The following is a 12,575-nucleotide window of genomic DNA, read 5'->3' on the forward strand; positions in this document are numbered from 1 at the left end:
GTTATTTAACCTTAACCAAACATTTCAAAAGCAGTGTAATCTTTACTTATGAACAAACGTGAAATAAAGCTACAAAACTACTAACCCAGGTGAGACAGTCAATTATAGTCTAAACTGAAATGCAAACTAGCAAAACATACGAGCAGGAACAAACCGTTTGCATAGTCTCTTGTCATAAGGCACTTTTCTGTATGAGAAACAGCTAGTGGACTGAAGCAGATGATCATTATATTTCTCTTTCCACCAGTCAGATTGCCGTCTTTAAAGGCATTGCACATTCTACATAGTCTTCTTGTTGTTTTTAAATCAAACAGGCATAAATTGTGTTTGGCACTCATTGAATACTAAGAAGGTATTCTTGTGCATATTTGTGTAGACATTCATTCAACATCAAAAACGTACATATGTTAACATCTCATCTCACAAGTTTGTGTGCATTTGTGAGTTAAGCAAATGAGGCTATTTCCCATGTGTTTTTTTTAAATCAAACATGGCTTTGTGTCTTAATTTGGCAATGTGTGCTACGTTTTTTTTCTTCCTTTTTCTTTTTTTTTTCTTTTTTTTTTTGCACTTGAGTTCACATTTTTGGCTTGATCACAATGAGTTCTCAGTATGTCACTGTCATTTCTGGTGTAGAAACGATTGAGGTTTTTCTGATTGGATGAATTATTGAGCAGCCTATGATGAGAGCTAGTTGAGGATGTTGTGTCCAACCTGTACAAAGTCCTAAAATCTGTGTGGATATTAGGAGCTCATATAGGGTGTGTGGTTTCTCTCATATTAGGACTGAGGACAACGTGTCCTCTAGCCCAGCTGGTCCTCGTATTGCTTCCGGAAACAGTCTCCAGCAGGGAAGAAATCCCAGCACCTCTCCTGATACATCTTCCAAACATACGATTCCTATAATAGAAGGATAATTAGAAGATATAATTGATTAAATAGCATACGCTACCATACACAAGTCTGGGGTCATTTTTTAAAGAAGAAATAAATACTTTTATTTAGCAAGGATGCATTAAATTGATTGAACAGTACAGATTAATAATTTGACAAAAAAGAAAAACTAATTTTTTAAATAAATGCTGTTCTTGTGCTCTCTATTCCTCAAAGAATATTAAGAAAAAAATATCAAGGAATGCTTTCAACATTAATATCAGGAAATGTTTCTTGAGCACCAAATCAGCATATTAGAATGATTTCAGAAGGAACATGTGACACTAAAGACGAGTAAATTCAGCTTTGACATCACAGAAATAGATTTCGGCTCATGTAATATAACGTATAAAATGTTAATAAGTTTAATTAAATAAAATGGATCATGAAAATTGCATGTTTTTTTTAAAGCATTCATTTATCTAATAAATAAATACCTTGTTCAGGACAGTACTAAATAAAAAATAACATGAAAGTTTGATGATCCCTCTTATTTAGGTTTTAACATTTTGCATATTCTGTAAGGGATATGTAAATTTATGAGTAGAACTGTGAATTACGTTTAAAAATATATTAAAAACACATTTTTAATGGTATCAATATTTCAGAATATTACTGTTTTTACTGTATTTTTGATCCAATAAATTCAGGCATGATTAGCATAAAAGAGTTCTTTCAGAATTATATTTATTTTTTGAATTACAGACCCCAAACTTTTGAAAGGTGCTGTATATTGATTTTATAAACAAGCCACTTTTAAGTAGATTACCTGACCAGTGTATTCAGTCTCGTCTTTGTTGATAAGATACATCAGAAAGAATCTGTTAGAAAGGAATATTTGAATATTCAGATGTGTTTAGTTGAGAAAGGAAGCATTATAACAATGTAAATGTTCTCTTGCTTTACATATCGGATGTTACAGTATTTCATACACCGTGTTTACTCACAAATAGTTGGCCAGATTGTGCTCTTGTAAGGTATGGGTCTCAAAGCCATGCGGGGTTGTGTCGAAGTAGTCATTTCCAATTCCACAGATGAAGCATTTTGTCTACACCCAAGATTAAAAAAAAAAAATTTAAAACAGGAACAGACTGACCTCTTTTTAAACGTGTGACAGCACTCACCTCCATGTCCTCTTTCACCTGCTCCTGCTGGTCTCTCAACTCACCGAAGGCATCAATGATCAAACCTGGTTTGAAAATGAAAGCATTCACCATTATGTTGGTATTCTGAATGTACCAAGTATTGACTGTGAGATTATGATCAGTTGGGTAGTTTTGTTGCTATTTAAGATCAGTGTGGCTTATAAAGAGTTTAATCAGGCATTTAAAGCAGCGCACTACAGTAGTACCCTGAATGATGGCCAGCAGAATGACGATAACGAAGAAGAAGAAGGTGATGTCAAACAGAATGCGGTAGAGCTCGTATGGGTCACCGGCCGGGTCCACGATTTCATCACCGATGCCACCGCCAGCTCTCACACCCACGTACATGTGGAACAGGTAGCACTGAGGATTTATGGGATTCATTTGAGTTTTTAATGCTCTTGCAAAGCAGTTTGGGTATTATACACACAATACTGTTCAAATTTTTGAGGCATGTAAGATGTTTTTTCACCAAGGCTGCATTTATTTGATCAAAAATAGTCAAAAGATATTGACAATATTTTGAAATGTTTTATACATTTATATATTTTAAATGTAGTTTATTCCTGTAATGGCATTCTAAAATGCTGATATTTTTGTAGAAACTATTTTTCTGATTCTTTGCTTTGATTATAAATGTCTTTATTGTCACTTTTGATAAATTTAATGCACCCTTGCTGAATAAAATTCATTTTTTACTGACCCCAAAAATTTTAACATGATACATATGTAATGGAATATAAAAATAAAAATGTAACTCTTAATATTTCACTCCAAAAATGGGAAATTTCCCCATTTCTTTTTAAGTGTTGAAAAGAAATCGATAGTACTTTTGATTAAAAAAAAAAAAAACATTGTCATTAAATGAAAAAAAAAAAAAAAAAAAAATCCAGTCACTATGAGAAGCATTTAGGTCACATTAGCATTTGATATGACCTGACACATTAAATAGTAAATAGTGCATTTCTGCATTAATAAATGAAAAATGTAGTATTTTGCAATAATGCATCCATTCAGTATAAGTCCAAGATGACAAATCAGCAAGATGAACAAAAACACACTAAATGTACTTCAAGGATCCTTTCAAAATGAAAAGCTAAACTCACAGTCATCATATCATCACACTTCATGTCAGGCGCATCCTCATCCTCGCTCTTGTTGTAGAACTTGCGGAAGAAGTTAAAAGCCACCACTGTGTACAGGTAGACCACGACCGCCAGGAGCCCCACGGTCAACACCAGCTGTTCACATGAAGAAGGTATTTCCATCAGGTCAGAAGTACCTTGGTGTAAAGCTGTACCACAGTCACCCCCTGCTGGATGACACTTACCTGTTTGCCATTGTGGGTCACAGAAGAGAGGATGGTCCTCAAGGTCTTGAAGCCCATGGCAATGTCCAGCAAATGAGCGGCAAAGAAGAAGTTATTGTAATGTCCCAAAATAGACATGGTGGTGTACCAGATCAGGTAGAGGTAAGACTGGAGATGAAAGACAAAACGTTATTGTCCCAATACAGGATATTCTTTTTAATGTTTCAAATCTGAGCCATACTCACGTTGTCCGTCAGCACCACCCCCATTTTCCAGATGTGGTACTTGGTATCAATTGAGCTCAACCTGCAATTGGAACCAAAACATGACTGAATGCTTTAATGCTCTTTCAAACCTAATGTTTTCAGGTCCCTTCAGCTCACCAGGACACCAGGGAGGCTTCCTTTACCACAGCTTCTTCAGTGGGATCAAAGTCCAGAGCACTCTTATCCAGACCCAGGAGTTCAGCTATGCGTTCAGCCCCGTACAAGTCACCATATTTATTGATGACCTACAGAGGACAGTGGAAATTGGATATGCAGACAGTCCAATGAATACAAGCACCATCAAGGTTTGTATGACTCTGCTTACCTTCCTCTTAACAAATTTGTCCCAGTAATTGTTAGGGAAGGACCTGAAAGACAGGTAAGGAAGTTTCTAAGTACTTAAAGAATGCTCTGAAAGATCGATAGATTAATTAATCGATCATGTCTTGAATTACAAAGGATATGTTATACTGATACTGATACTGAGATTGAATTGATATTAAAATCAATTAAAAGGAAAGTGTGCATTTTGGGTCCTGTAAATTGTTACAATTAACTTTATTTCCATTTTGAATAGCATTTGCCTTCACATTCTTTTTAAATGGTCATGTAATGTGACAAATATAATTTACAAAGTTACAAATACTTATTGTACTTTCTCAATTAATATAAAATACTTTCAAAAGAATATAAAAATGCTGTTTAAAATAGTTTTGCAGTGTGTATGTTTGAAAAGTTAAATGTTTCTGTTGATAATATATGATCATTGACCATTTTCAAGCTATTGAAAAACTTTGATATGTATATTTATTGTAAGTTCTAGTACAGCATATCAACTTTGCAAAGTATTTAATGTCAATGCACATACACTACCATTCAAAAGTATTGTCAGTAAGTTGTTTTTTAAAATAAATGAATACTTTTATTAATAAATTGTTCAATAATGGCATTAAATTTATAATGTAACAAAAGATTTGTTTTTTTGAACTTTTTTATTCATTAAAGAATTTCCACAAAAATATTATGCAGCATACCTGTATTCAACAGTGATAGTAAGAAATCTTTCTATAGGCCTGGGTTTGATTTCATGGCTGATCCCGTTTCTCTCTATCTGCCCCATGCTTTCCTGTCTGATCTGTACTGTTCTTTCAAATAAAGGCTTAAAAAGGTAAAGTAAGGGACTGAATAAAAGAGACTGTCTAAAGTGTTTCTTACGGAGTTGCAATGACCAAACGATCCCACTGTCCTTTGATGTCATCATCAGACGGCTGCTCTGTAATATACAAACCATCAAACTCAAGCGTCCTAGCGATCTCCTTCTCCCTCTTGAACACGACTAAAGGAACCTACAGCAAGGACAAAACAAGGTTACGTGGACACGGTTGTGCAGCATCTGGCTTTGACATATTCTTAATCCTGATTAGTGTAACCAAAGGAAAGAAATGGGGATAAACCTTAAGGCAGTAATATCCAACGACACAGAGTAAGGAGATGATCGTGTGTAGTACAGCCAAGAACGTCAATGTGGGTGCCATGTAGCCAGTGCTCTCCTGAAGAATGAAGTATTCCATTCCTTCATCATCTTCATCACCTTCCTCCTCTTCACCACCCCAGGATCCCTCTTCCTCATCATCGAATTCTCCAGTCACCTTTAGAGAGCGGCAATATTCATGAGGGTTAGAGAGCAACTATACAAATAACCAAACAGGTGATTCAAAATGCTTATAAATTACTTCAGTGTCGACTTCACATTCATGAACACATTTAAAGTTAATAGAAAAGTTCTCTGCAAAACACCTTGTAGAAGAGCAGGATGAAGTTGATGGCAAAGGCCACAAACAGAGCCAGAAGGCGAAGGTTGTAGAAATTACGAGCCAGGTAGTTCTACAAAGAAGTAAATGTTAATGTTTCTTCTATGCCACTTAAACAACATTCCCTGTGGGACAAGTTTGAACTAAAAATGTGACTGAAGCTTTTCTTACCAGCATTTTGGTTTTGTAGACTTCAAGCCCTGCAAAGAAGCTGGCCATGAATGCTGGAGAGTCTTCCTTTGGTGAGCCACGTTTGGCTCTTGGAGCTGCTTTCGCTGCTGCTGGTTCCTCAGGTGTTTCCTCTTTAGCCTTGTCTTCTTTCTCCTGATTCTCAGTGCTAAAAAAACATTGCAGTGTCAGAACAATTTGACAAAGAAATGATCATGCAACATCTAATTAGTAAACTTACTCAGCTTTCTCTGGTTCGGATTCTGGCTTCTCTGCTGCTACTTTCTGTGTAATAAAAAAACATTCTGTCAAATTTACAAATTGCACGAAACACTGCAGTGTATCACACATTTGATTCAAATACTACAATAATAAATCTTAGTGAGGGAAGCACCAAATTTATGTTTTGAGAGATGAAAACAAGGCTGTGGAGGATAGAAGTACATGGTGTTCAATGAATCGTACTGTTGTTTAAAACATGCCTGTTCAGCTGTTGAAATATCTTTCCAAAAACTTTCAGTTCACTTTCATAAATACAAATAATTGTATTTGTTGTGAGTTTCACATGAGAAAATGATAAAACTACATGTGATCTAGGGCCTTAAATGCCATTGTCAAAATTGCAAGTCTATCCCTCACATCCACATTTTCACATAAAATTCAATATGGTATCTACAGTACGCAGACTAAGAGAGTCTGTAGATACCTGGCTCTTCTTTTTCTCAACAGGGGTGCTAGACTCTGTCAGGACTTCACAGACATCACCCAGACCAGGTTCCGCCCCATGCTTCCCCTCCTTCTTCACAGCTGGATTAAGTAGATCCATGATCATATCTGCCTCCAGCTTCTCAGCAGCAGCACCAGTCATCTGCACCATATCTGCCGACACCACCAACTCACTGCTCTCGGATTTTTCTACTTCCAGTACATCACCATGTATCCCAAACTGTGTTGGATCAGGCATGTTACCCAAGATATCTGTCACTTTCATGTTTTTAGCACCCTCCACGAAACCCCCTCCAAACATGGAGGACCAAATAATATGGAAGAACCCGAAGATGATGCTGAAAATGCCTTTGAAGAACCCGGTGAAGAGCATCCAGAAGAAGGAGAAGAACCCTGTGATCATTTCCCTGATGGTCAGTTTCCTGAATTTCTTAAACTGTTTCCTCATACTCTTAAACGTCAACATTTTACGGAAATCGGACATGCTCTTCTTCACAGAGGTGCAGGCCGCTATGAAGGCCGAGGCCGACTCGACATCTTCCTCCTCAGACAAGCCTTCAAGCAGACTGTGCAACTCCTCGTCATCCTCCTCCTCAGGTCGTTCTGCTGCATCTGGCTCAGAGATCTGAGAGGCCAACTGCATCTCAAAGATGGTGTCCTCACAGAAGTTCACAAATAACTCCATCTTCTCACTCTCACCACCTTCATTGACCACATCAAAGATGAACTGCCGTTTGGACTCTTTGACCTGAGGCTTTTCCCATTGGGTTCTGCTAGACTCGCTGATCTCAAAGTAAACCCTCTCAATCCTCTTGCCACCCCCCATGATCTCAATACGGCCAAGGTATGGCTCAAAGTAATTGAGAACGCTTTCAGCAAGGTCTAAAAATGTGGACAGGTGTGAGTCGTGAGGCATGTGCTCTGATAGGTTAGTAAGAAGCACAGCCACGTTGAAGCCGATGTCCTTGGCTGGTTCATGGAAGCGTTCCACAAACTCCTTGTAGTTGAACATGTCATTTTCATCTGCCTCCACACAGGAGAGAAGAAACTCGATCTCAGACTGTGTGTATTGCTTTTGGCTATCCATAGACTTGTGAAACTCCTTCTTGGATATAACGCCTTTGTGATCTGGGTCGTACTCCTTGAAGTTATCAGATGTAGTGAGGTCCTTCAGTTTGAGGAACATGTCGAAGAACTTGAGGATCATTTCCACATTGCTGGAGGACTCCACTAATGTGTCAACCATCTGTTTACCGATAGTTCCATTCACCACATTACCTGTAACATGCAGTTGATGCTTTAACCATTGCTAGTCTTTTACTAGTTCCATTATGATGTTTGAAAGAAAAAAATAACTCACCCTCCAGAAGAGATAACATCATGACCACCATATCTTTCTGCAAATCCATCAGCTCTTTCAATAACTCGATTTGACTAGAATCCTGAAATAAATGACATTTATTGTTGAGAGGCATCATATTCGGTAATGCTAGCATTAACAGTACCCTGACTGGTTACCTGTGACAGTTTCATTTGCATGTTTGCAAAAACATGCAGGAATCCGACCACTGCGTCCCACAACCTGCTGTGTGCCAAACTTTGCTGATTCCCAATACAAGGGCCCTAAAAATACAAAACACAGTGTTATGAAATGCACAGACATCCACTGAACTCTAATATAGTGTAATAGTGCAGAGCATATGTATTACCTGAATGTACTCAGTGAGTGAGTTAAAGATTTGTTTGGCTACTGCCAAAGCTTTGGAGAAGTTAAGTTGCCCAGCCTCGTCCATGACATCTTTCCCAGAGTAATACCAGTAAAAATCACTTATAGATTCCTGGTGGTGACAACAAGTATGAACATTACAGAGGACTCAGATTCAAAGCTAAGATTTTTTTTTATATGAAACACTACATATTTATTTAGTTTGTGTTACCTGTAGACGTAACAAGTAGTCCACAGTGCTAATGATGATGTTGACTGTAGTAGTGTTTCCGGTCTGTGTCCGCAAGAAGTTTTGGAAATCTGTTGAATTTAAAATGTAAACAATAAATAGCAAAGAATAGGCAGTGAAGCATAGTTAAACAGAGAGTTTTTCTGTGAAATCTTAATTCTTGATTCATTGGTAATGCATTGAAAATGATTTTTATTTTCTGCAATGTATTAAACATTGTATTTATTAAATGTGAGGTAATGGTAGTATGGGTCATGGTGGAGTTATTAAAATACATAAAAAAAACATTTTATCTTACCATTATTGTGTCCCTCGCACAGAAGTTGCAAAAACCTGAATAGATCCTTCGTAAAGTCATCATTTTGTAGGACTTTGGAACCTAAAACATGACAGAGAACTGCAATTATTTCTGGGCTGTATTTTAAAGCCAAACTAAATGACAAATTTACATCAGATCAGTCTCAAGCAAGCAGGTGACTAGCACTTTTTTGGGGGGCTTGCTTCACTTAGGATGAAGAGCACGATTGCACGCTTGCAACTGCATCCCAAGAACTGACTGGAAAAAAATAAAAACCTTGTCAATAAATACACAGAAATGACAGAAATTTCAAGAAGCTGGGTTAGCGAGGTAACTTTCACAAGAATGGTGTACAGTATATGCTGGAAATAATTAACAGTAATACTTGACATGACTTTGATTATTTAATACTGCACACATGAAGAGGAGATCCTTTTGTATCATATTGTATCAAAGCCATACTTGTGAAAGATAGTCATCCCTGCTGAAGAATCCAGCATAAACCAGCATGAATTCCAATATGGTCCAGGCTTGTTTATGCTGGTTAGTGCTGGTCTAGTTGGTGGAACAGCATGATGGAGCTGGTAAAGCTGGTTCACCAGCATGGTCTTGCAGGGTTGAGTGTGAGTAGGTCAATTGTCTGTATGACAAGCATTGTTTTTACAAGCATTTTTCTATATTTAACTGATTAATGATGCGGAAACCATATAAGATTAAATCATGATTTATTGTAATACATAATTATACCTTTGTTTGTTTAATAATAAGAGCTCTTGATAATGAAAGTTTAAAATTGAAAATTGATGTTTTTAAAAACTTTAATGCTAATTTGAGAACTCATATGTCAAAATACAGCTGTCAGTCACATTATTTCAAAAAGTGTACATAGTAAAAGTTATGCCACTGAAGTCAGGAGCATGAAATATTGCAGACAGTAGTGAGAGCATTGATAGCATGCACTTTCAACAACTGCTGAAGTGGAAGTAATTGAACCAAAGTCAAGGGCCAAGTGCCCAAATCACCATAATGGTGACTTCAAGCAGACCATATGAAAGAAATATAGTCAAAATGGTTTATAATAATTGAACACTGCATTGTTGTTTTTGGAGTTTTTTAAGCATGCCCAGGTGAGATATCATTGATTTCAATTGCAGTTGATTTCATCTAAGGCTGTGTGGCTGTGGGTCAATCCTGTAAAGTGAATTTACTTTATTTCACCAACTGCAACACCGCTTCAGTGTTACTTTTACTCTATGGATTGGGACAATATGAAAACTTATACTAATTTCTTAAATTACTTTATAAAAATTAATTACATAATTGGTCTTTAACTATGAACACACACTAAGAAACATGATATGTAACGCGTAGGCTATATGAGATTTGTTGTGGTTTTGCTGGGATCATACCGGCAGCCAAAAGATCCACCAGCACACCAGCATTCCAAGCTGGTCTCATCGTGCAAAACATACCTTATGCTGTCCACTAGCACACCTGCTTCCCATGTTGGGTAGCAGCAACCAGCATCCCATACTGGTACCAGCATGCAAAACATACCTTTTGCTGGTGACCAGTAATGCTGGATTTTTCAGCAGGGATGTGAGAATCCAGCTTTGTGAAATAGCCCTAGATTCACAGCATGGCAAAGCTCTTTGCTCATTCTGTACCTCTGGTATAATCTTTAGCTTAGTGTACACCTCTTCGAACATGTATTCTTTGTTTTTTTCAACACTGTATGAGTGCAGATGATTCATAATGTTCACATGGAAAACAAAATGTTCCCATTTAGTGAACTAGTTTAGTAAAGTTAGGTTTGGTAAATGAGCCTGGCTTTAGTCTTAGTTCTGTCTTAATTCTGTGTCAGCATGCATTAGTCTCTACAAGTCAGCGTTGAAGAGTTATGCATTCATATCACCAGTAGCAGGGGAGAGGGAAAAGTTTTGAGAAATGGCGACATGCCAGGGTACAGCATTGCGAAATGAGGAGCTAAACTATATTTACCCCGCTCTCTCTTGTTGACTGCAATCCAGTATAAAATGATGGAAAACAAACAAAGAGAGCAGACATAAGCAAATGGAGAAAGACTGAATTTCAGAAAGAAATAAGAAGAGTCGTTGAACTTTTAGTGAGAGGATGGACATGCAGTTACAGATGTAGACAGACAGAGTTCAGATGTGTTTCATGGAATATAAGACCTCTGGATTTTATTTAGATGCAATACATAATGAAATTAAAAGCTGGACCACATACTGTGTTACACATATATTCACTGGGATCGAACAAGGCTTTATTTGTTTAGTTGTGAGTATAGGGTCATCCTGCAAAATCAGTAGTTAAAGAAGGTGTTAGTGTTATTTCAAATGCAGTGGTTTCAGTCATGTTCTGTATCATACTTGAAGTATGTTGCCTTTCATATGACATCTGACCTATCGAATTCAGCAATATGGCTAAGCCATATCACCAAGCCTTTAAAGAATATATCTAGGTTGTATACATCTGGGTTGTATTTCACCCCAAAATCAAGAGAGTAAAAAAAACAAAACAGAAATTAGAATTTATATAAAGTTGTATAAAAATCCTCAATTATATAAAAGTAAGTCCCAATGCAATTTTTTTTTGTTTCATTTTGAGGTGAATCAGGCAAACCAAAAGATTGGAAAGAAGCTTGCATTCACCTCTGCCCTGTCAGAAATTCATTTAGCAAATTTATTTATTTATTATTATTTTGAGATAAATCAGGCAAACCAAACAATGAAGAAGAAAAAAACTAAAATATTTACATCATCCCTGTCAGAAATAACCTCAGCAACAATATTCATATATTTATCTTTAGATATTTTAAATTGTTTAGCATTAATGAGGAGTGTCCTAGTTATTGCATTGCTTTGTCTAAAGTTGTTGTGCATAGTATCATCACACCACTGTGGTCTTCATTTCACCTATGAATATGAAGCCCTTTAATTACTGGACAATAAAACATTTAATGTTAATGGCATCCCATAGACATTTGACATTGCATGAGGAGAATACTGCAACTTCCACTGTTGCAGTGAATCCATGTACACAATAACAGTGCGCTTCACAAAGTTATCAGGGTGCAGCATTTGCCAGCTAGCCAAAGGAAGGACCAGAACTGATGTAACTGCCAATGCTGTACATACTAAAAAGAAGCAAATATACTTTGCATATATATAGTATACAAACAGAAAACTTGTCTGTTTTTGTAGTATAATAGCAGGAGAAATATAATGCAGATGCTGTTATCAAATACATTAATTACTCGCAGTACACATTAAAAGTGCAGATAGAGAAGAATAAAGTTAATTGGCTTACTTGACCCCTCTTCAGTCACCATTCCGAGACTCTCTGCCTTATTTTGCCTTTCAAATGCATTTAAATCCAGCACACTGCCAGAGATACAGAATTTATAAAGTTATACCAAATTAATTATCACTGTAGGGCATAATAGATAAGTGCAAGAATTTGTTCACACGCACCTGCATGACATCATTAGTCCAGATAAACTTTTAAAAAAGCCTGCATCTCGTTTTTCCTTCAAATAATCCAGCATTTTCTAAAGAAATATACAGCATTAACACACATTTACAAAGCTTACTTTAACTGTGGGACACAACTTACATCTAGCCAGTCAAGTTCTTTACCTGCTGGACAAGAACGTTGCCTCCATTTAGGATAGAAATGCCCAGTTTAAGGGTGCCAGTCACCATGGGACCAAGTCGGCCTGCAACCAAACAAATGCTGCTTTAGGAAATCCAATGAATTAAGATTTTAGAGAGAGCAGAAGGGGGCAGAAATACAGATGTGTACCTTTACTGGCACTGATCATCTGTAGCACCATCTCAGCAGCCCCTCGGGCGTGAAGTCTGGCCTGCTGGTAAAGAATCTTCTGCTTCTCCATTTCTTTTTCCTGTGACAGATGACAAAAATGTTGAAATTTACAGTG

At 37.0% G+C, this 12,575-nt stretch overlaps 1 protein-coding gene across 4 annotated transcripts in view; it reads right to left on the bottom strand.

Moving 5' to 3' along the window:
* Window positions 1-316: 316 nt before the first annotated feature.
* Window positions 317-12,575, bottom strand: part of LOC109113555 (ryanodine receptor 3-like) — an 82,615-nt gene continuing 70,356 nt past the window's right edge. For 3 of the 4 annotated variants that reach the window (XM_042777812.1, XM_042777814.1, XM_042777813.1), the window contains 26 exons: window positions 12,440-12,539; window positions 12,274-12,353; window positions 12,109-12,185; window positions 11,945-12,018; window positions 10,613-10,630; window positions 8,612-8,692; window positions 8,296-8,384; window positions 8,068-8,196; window positions 7,877-7,981; window positions 7,719-7,800; window positions 6,339-7,636; window positions 5,874-5,917; window positions 5,636-5,801; window positions 5,451-5,537; window positions 5,108-5,302; window positions 4,869-4,999; window positions 3,979-4,021; window positions 3,771-3,898; window positions 3,633-3,693; window positions 3,409-3,555; window positions 3,185-3,319; window positions 2,285-2,441; window positions 2,058-2,122; window positions 1,881-1,981; window positions 1,703-1,754; window positions 317-900 (listed from right to left, as the gene is read on the bottom strand). In XM_042777812.1, coding sequence (XP_042633746.1) covers window positions 805-900; window positions 1,703-1,754; window positions 1,881-1,981; window positions 2,058-2,122; window positions 2,285-2,441; window positions 3,185-3,319; window positions 3,409-3,555; window positions 3,633-3,693; window positions 3,771-3,898; window positions 3,979-4,021; window positions 4,869-4,999; window positions 5,108-5,302; window positions 5,451-5,537; window positions 5,636-5,801; window positions 5,874-5,917; window positions 6,339-7,636; window positions 7,719-7,800; window positions 7,877-7,981; window positions 8,068-8,196; window positions 8,296-8,384; window positions 8,612-8,692; window positions 10,613-10,630; window positions 11,945-12,018; window positions 12,109-12,185; window positions 12,274-12,353; window positions 12,440-12,539 — 3,741 coding nt within the window. In that variant the 3' untranslated portion in view covers window positions 317-804. The remainder of the gene's footprint in view (window positions 901-1,702; window positions 1,755-1,880; window positions 1,982-2,057; window positions 2,123-2,284; window positions 2,442-3,184; window positions 3,320-3,408; window positions 3,556-3,632; window positions 3,694-3,770; window positions 3,899-3,978; window positions 4,022-4,868; window positions 5,000-5,107; window positions 5,303-5,450; window positions 5,538-5,635; window positions 5,802-5,873; window positions 5,918-6,338; window positions 7,637-7,718; window positions 7,801-7,876; window positions 7,982-8,067; window positions 8,197-8,295; window positions 8,385-8,611; window positions 8,693-10,612; window positions 10,631-11,944; window positions 12,019-12,108; window positions 12,186-12,273; window positions 12,354-12,439; window positions 12,540-12,575) is intronic. The other variant, XM_042777816.1, reaches the window with a different exon arrangement.

This window comes from Cyprinus carpio, chromosome A20 (assembly GCF_018340385.1).
Source record: "Cyprinus carpio isolate SPL01 chromosome A20, ASM1834038v1, whole genome shotgun sequence".
Lineage (NCBI taxonomy): Eukaryota > Metazoa > Chordata > Actinopteri > Cypriniformes > Cyprinidae > Cyprinus > Cyprinus carpio.